Source organism: Colobus angolensis, unplaced genomic scaffold (genome assembly GCF_000951035.1).
Source record: "Colobus angolensis palliatus isolate OR3802 unplaced genomic scaffold, Cang.pa_1.0 Scaffold1, whole genome shotgun sequence".
In the NCBI taxonomy this organism is placed as follows: domain Eukaryota; kingdom Metazoa; phylum Chordata; class Mammalia; order Primates; family Cercopithecidae; genus Colobus; species Colobus angolensis.
The window spans coordinates 14,724,092-14,730,803 of NW_012110918.1; the positions used below are offsets into that span (position 1 = coordinate 14,724,092).

At 53.7% G+C, this 6,712-nt stretch overlaps 1 protein-coding gene across 1 annotated transcript in view; it reads right to left on the bottom strand.

Moving 5' to 3' along the window:
• DNAH17 (dynein, axonemal, heavy chain 17) overlaps positions 1-6,712 on the bottom strand; it is a 168,973-nt gene that overhangs the window by 124,250 nt on the left and 38,011 nt on the right. The window contains exons 21-23 of the mRNA XM_011933143.1: positions 5,682-5,936; positions 3,416-3,585; positions 2,543-2,765 (exon numbers count right to left, since the gene is read on the bottom strand). Coding sequence (XP_011788533.1) covers positions 2,543-2,765; positions 3,416-3,585; positions 5,682-5,936 — 648 coding nt within the window. The remainder of the gene's footprint in view (positions 1-2,542; positions 2,766-3,415; positions 3,586-5,681; positions 5,937-6,712) is intronic.

Sequence of the window (6,712 nt, forward strand, 5' to 3'; positions counted from 1 at the left end):
TTTTAGTAGAGACGGGGTTTCACCGTGTTAGCCAGGATGGTCTCGGCCTCCCAAAGTGCTGGGATTACAGGCTTGAGCCACTGCGCCCGGCCTCATTTCTTTTCTTAAACCTTCTATTGTGAAATAATTAGAGACTCGTGGGAAGCTGCACAGTGGAGGGGCCGGCGCGGTGGCTCACACCTCTAATCTCAGTACTTTGGGAGGCCGGGGTGGAAGGATCACTTGAGCCCAGGAGTTCGAGACCAGCCTGGGCAACAAAGTGAGACTCCGTCTCTACAAAAGATACAAAAAAAGTTTAGCTGGGTGTGATGGCATGGGCCTGTAGTCCCAGCTACTCAGAAGGCTGAGCTGGGAGGATAACTTGAACTCGGGAGGCAGAGGCTACAGTGAGCCAAGATTGTACCACTGCACTGCAGCCGGGGTGACAGAGTGGGATCCTGTCTCAAAAAAACAAAAACCAGCCTCCTTAATGGCGACCTAGGACATTGACATTGGTGTCTCTGTTAACTAGACCGGAGAATGTACTCACCTTTCACCATGTGTTTAAACCTGATCCATTTGTGTGTGTATGTGTGTGTGGTCTCCCATGCAATCTGATCCCACATATAGATTTGTGCAAACACCGCCACAATCAAGATACAGATTGTCCATTACAACAGAGTAATCCCCTTTCTATCCCTCCACCACAATCCTGCCCCTGGGGACTGCTCAGCTCTTCTCCAGCTCTATAATGTTGTCATTTCCAGAATGGCTGCAACAATCAGATGAGTTTTTGTATTTCCCAAGTTCCCCACGCTTGGGTGAATAGTATAATCGTAAATGTTTAATTATTACTTATTTTTGAGACAGTGTCTCACTCTATTGCTGAGGCTGGAGTGCAGTGATGCGATCTCGGCTCACTGCAACCTCTGCCTTCTGGGTTCCAGTGCCTCAACCTCCCAAGCAGCGAGGATTACAGGCGCCTGCCACCACACCAGGCTAATTTTTTAATTTTTAGTAGAGATGGGATTTTGCCGTGTTGCCCAGGCTGGTCTTGAAATCCTTGCCTCAAGTAATCCGCCCACCTTGGCCTCCCAAAGTGCTGAAGTTACAGGCATGAGCCACCACACCGGGCCATAAAATATTTTAAAGAAAAATTAAAAATCCCAGCCCATGAACTTTTTGCTCACGGCGGAGACTTCTCTATTTCTTCTACGGTTGCTGACTCTGTGGCTTCTGTCTGCATTTTTACTACCCCAGTTGCCTCATTTGTGGCTTGGAGCACCTTGGGGTGGGACAGCTGAGAACCTGCTCAGTCCTTTTTTTTCTTTTGACACAGAGTCTTGGCTCTGTCACCCAGGCTGGAGTTCAATGGTATAATCATAGATCGCTGCAGCCTTGACTTCCTGGGCTCAACCAATCCTCCCACCTCCTGAGTAGCTGGGACTACAGGTGTGCGCCACCATGCCTGGTTAATTTTTTACATTTTTTACAGAGACAGGGTTTCCCTGTGTTGCCCAGGCCGGGGCCCCTCCCTCTTGTCACCCCCAGGGCTATGGGGTCTTGGGGACTGGCTGGAGTCAGTGCATAGGATGGGGGAGTGGGCCCTGTCTGTAGCTGGACACAGAGAAGGGCAGAGGGAGAGGGAGGAGGGAGGAGGGGGCGGATGGGCTGGGAGGAAATGGAAACTCCAGGCCAGACTCAAGAGAGGAGGGAGCGGGGTCTCTTCAGTGGGCATACCTAGAGGTGGCTGGGGGCAGCTCTAGGACACACCCTCTCCATCCTTCCACCCTTACCCTGCACACACACCTCCATGCTGACAGCTGAAGTTCTTTGAATTCTGTCAAGTGCTGTGCAAACGCAGCTGCCAGCCCCTCCCCCAACTTCAGCTACCCAATCCCTCCCCAGGGTCCCCTGACCTTGTTCTTTTTCCAGCATCCTGGCACCCAGCTCCACTGGGCACACCCACCAGGCACTCAGGAGGATTTTGTATTTTTGTATTTGCATTTTGTATTTTTTTTTTTTTTTTTTTTGAGACAGAATCTCTGTCACCCAGGCTGGGGTCCAGTGGCGTGATCTCAGCTCACTGCAACCTCTGCCTCCAGGGTTCAAGCAATTCTCCTGCCTCAGCCTCTTGAGTAGCTGAGACTACACCGCCACGCCTGGCTAATGTTTGTAGTTTTGTAGAGACAGGCTTTCACCATGTTGCCCAGGCTGGTCTCAAACTCCTGAGCTCAAGCGATCCACCCGCCTCAGCCTCCCAAGGTGCTGGGATTATAATGAAGGCATTTTTAATCCAACAAAACACCAGTGGAACGGAGGGAGCACTGGAGTCACCGTGGAGGCAGTCTCCAGGGTCTCCTGTCCCCTGGAAACCTCCTCCCTGCACCTCCCCGTTCCATCGGGATCCGGTGTCCAGGGGGTATCTAGCCTGCAGCGTCCCCCGTGGTTGTGTGTGATGGGCTGGTCCGTGGTCGAGGCCGGGCTGGCTCTTCCTTTGGTGGTGCTTCCTGCAACCTTCTCCCTGCTCACCTGGACGCAGCCACGCCCACCCACCACGTACCTGCAGCTTCAGGTGAATCTCCTCCGGCATCTCCTCCCCGTAGGTCTTAAGCAGCTCGACGGTTTGCTTCAGGGGCTCAAACATGTTGTCGGTGGCCACCTGCCTCTCCTTGACCTTCATCAGGTGCCCCATCACCTCCACCAGCCCGTCATAGTCCCCCTCCTTCAGGGGCTTGGTCAAGCCCATTGTGACTACTTTCATGAAGGCTTCCAGGTCAGCCAGGCTAAGGGACAAGGGGACCATTTGTGATGGGCCCAGTCCCCCTTGGGCCCATCCTTGACGGTACGGAGCCCCATCAGAGGGGGACGACCACAGTGAGGTCAACTGGCCATCACCGAAGGCCCCAGCTGGGGAGGGAGTGCCCCTGCCCACTTTGGATCCCTTCAAGCTTGATCGGCCCGTGCCCGGACATCACCCCAAGCCTCAGCAGCTTAGCTCAAGTCCATCCTTGAGTCCCAGGCTACGGCCACATCCCAGAGAGGCCTTCACTAGCCTCCCAGATGGATTTTCAGCCAGGCAGTGCTCTCTCCGGGCACTGTGCCCATCACAGCCCTGACAGCTGCCTATCATTCCACGGCTGCTGGTCTGTTTGTTCAGCGCCAGCTTTCCCTGCCAGACTTCAGGTTTCCTCCACATCTGGCACCCGGGCAGGGCAGGTGCTTGGTACACTGGGGTTGGAGGAGGGACCGTGTTTGCTCGCAGCCCGGTGACACCTTTCTGCTCATGCTTGGTGGGGTGAACTTTGGAGCCCGAGTGAGCCTTGGAGCCCGGCCTCCACCCCTGCTACCCCGGAGGAGGCACCCGACAAATGCTACCCACTCAAGCGGAGGGCTGTTCCCCGGTGGGCTTCCGAGGACACAGCTGGACGCCCACCTGTTGGTGACATGGTTGCTCAGGTGCTGCTTGAACATGAAGCCCCAGCGCCGGATCGTGCTGAGCAGGGCCTGCTTGAAGGGGCGACAGTCACACTGCAGCCAGCCGTGGAACACCTTGGTGTTTTCGCACTCGGACACCTCCTCGTACAGCTTCTCGTAGGAGTCGATCTGGAAAACACGGCCACCGGCGGCCTGTCATAGCCTGCAAGCCTTGGGGGGCATCAGCATGGGGCTCAGTCCAGGTGCTTCCTGCACTGCACCTGCGCTGCTTACCTGGTGGCCACTGTGGGACCGGGGTCAGCAAAAGGCAGTGTGGGGCACACGGGGGCCCTCATGCCAAGTTATTGTTCCTTCCAGCCCCAGAGTCTAGCCCCAGAACATGCCAGTTCCCAAGAAGGGGGCATGGCACACCACACAGGCCTGCACAGGGGAGCATCAGGGGCAGTCAGGAGGCGGAGGGAGCCGGGGGAAATAGGGGCAGTAAAGAGCCTTTATTGGGGCAGGATGGGTCATGGCAGCCGGACTTCTGAAGCTGGGTAGGACAGAAGCTTCAAGAGGTGAGTCAGGTCACAGGCTCCTAAAGGACACCCCTAGCTCATCCTTCTTGGTGCTGATTTACAACCTGGGGCCTCTAACTCCTCCCACTGCCCCAACCCTGTGCTGCAGAATGTACCCCCGGGCATGGGTCACCCTTGCCCACAGGGCCCTCTTCTCACTGTGCGTCGGGAACAGAAACAGAGCTAGAGGTTTGTGCGTTAACTGTTTTCTTATTCTCTGCATTCTTTCAGTGGCTGTTGGATAAAGTGTTCTGCAGCTGTGTCTTTTGGTCCCTGTGGGCTAAAGTGCAGTTTAACTCCAATGTTTCTTTGTTGATTTTCTGTCTAGATGATCTGTCCAGCGTGGAAAGTAGGGTGTTGAAATCCCTAACTGTTACTGTATTAGGGTCTCTCTCTCCCTTTAGATCTACTACTATTTGCTTTATGTATCTGGGTGCTCTGGTGCTAGGTGCATAGATATGTAGAATTGTTAAATCCTCTTGCTGAGTTGATCCTTTTACCATGATACAGTGACCTTCTTGGTCTTGTTTTACTGTTTTTTGACATAAAATCTGTCTTTTTGTTTTTTGAGATGGAGTCTCGCTCTCTTGCCCAGGCTGGAGTGCAGTGGCACAATCTTGGCTCACTGCAAGCTCCGCCTCCCGGGTTCACACCATTCTCCTGCCTCAGCCTCCTAAGTAGCTGGAACTACAGGCGCCTGCCACCATGCCCAGCTAATTTTTTGTATTTTCAGTAGAAACGAGGTTTCACCGTGTTAGCCAGGATGGTCTCGATCTCCTGACCTCATGATCTGCCCACCTTGGCCTCCCAAAGGGCTGGGATTACAGGCGTGAGCCACCGTGCTTGGACGACATAAAGTCTGTCTTATCCGATGTAACTATAGTCATTCCTGCTTGTTCTTGGTTTCTGTTTGTGTGGAATCTCTTTTTCTGTCCTTCTGCATTCAGTCTGTCTTTACAGGCGAAGTGAGTTTCTCGTAAGCAGCATATATTGGGGTCACCTTAATCCACTCATACAGTCTCTATCTTTTAAGTGGAGAATTGAATCCATTTACATTTGAGGTTATTAATGACAGATGTGATTTTCTGTGTTCTTCATACTCTGACATCTGGGGCCTTGCCCGGGGACGGCCCCTCCCACACCTAGTCGATTTCGAGAGACAACAAACAATATTCACCTGGGGGTGTGGTTTTATATGCAAATGAGTCAACTCTGAGCCCACGCCTCCAATCAACAGTCCCCTTGATCGGGCTCTCACAGGGTTTTACCTTCTGGGCTGCTACCCACGCGCCCTCAGCCCTCATCACCCCGAAGTCAGACACCAGACAGCCCCTACAGCCTAGAGCCTGCTGAAGTTATTCAAACTTGCCAACCCTAAGCCTGTGACCTCTGCCCATTCCTTCCCTGGAAGCCACAATAAAGGCTCTTTACTCTCCCCATTTCCCCCGGCTCCTTCTGCCTCCTGACTGACCCTGATGCTCCCCCCCATGCAGGCCTGTGTGGTGTGCCATGTCTGCTTCTTGGGAACTGTGAGTAACAAACCACCTTTCCAATGGCGGTCACCTCCTGATCTGTTTGCCTTGCCCTACCTGGTAACAAGAGAACCTGCATCTTAAAACAATTCACCCAAGTGTTAAAGCAAGCCTGGTGATCCTCTCCTGGAAAACTCTGGAGACAAGGAGGCTGGTGGGTGAGGTCTGCACGCACCTGCTGCTGGAACTGAGCCAGGGTGGGCGGTGTCTTGGGGATGGTGTCATCTGTCCGGGTCTCCAAGTCCTCCGCAGTGACTGCACACCCATATATCAGGAAATTATTCATAAACTCCTGGAGGTCGTCTGTCCAGAGGTAGGAGTACCTCTCAAAGGAATCCTGGTACTCCTCGGCCTCCTTCATGGCATTGATGACCAGGCTGGACACCTCCTCCCTCATCTCTATGAGTTCTGTGTTATCTTCCAGGTCTATCTGAAAGGGGCAGGGGAGAAGGAAAAAGGGGAGGTATATTGCCTGGTTCATAATTTAGGGGTTGTCCTCTCGGCCTTGAGAAGTGCCTCTCCGTTGGTGAAAGGGCTTCCAGTCTCTCATGATGACCTGCTCCGTTTCCAGCCTGGGCCGGTTCACCCCTCTTTAGGCAAAACTGGTGGTCCCCCGCTCCTGGGAGGTCACCATATTGATGCCAAACTTAGTGCATAGCACACTACAGCCCAGAACTCCTGGGCTCAAGCCATCCTCCTGCCTCAGCCTCCCAAGTAGCTGGGACCACAGGCACGTGCCACTGTGCCTGGCCCAAGCTCTCACCACGGGAAATAGGAACCTTTGCCGATTTGTAATATTCTGCCATGGGAAGATATGCCAAGTGTGACGTTTGTCTGGGGAATCCCGAGATGACTCACACATGGATTCATTCGTTCCATAGCTCACCCTCGCTGTGTACCACATGCTGGGATAGATACTGGGGACACAGGCAGGGAGTGTACAGCCCAGGAATGGGGTCCGACATTCGTCAAAGAATCACAGAAACAAAACATCTCCACCCCTTTGCTTCAGGTGAAACGGACAGCAGGTCAGGGAGTGGCCCTGAGGAAATGGCCATTGGTCTGAGAGCTGATGGATGGGTAGACAAAGAGCAAGAGAAGCAGCTTTCGGCTGGGTACAGTGGCTCAAGCCTGTAATCCCAGCACTTTGGGAGGCCGAGACGGGCGGATCACGAGGTCAGGAGATCGAGACCATCCTGGCTAACA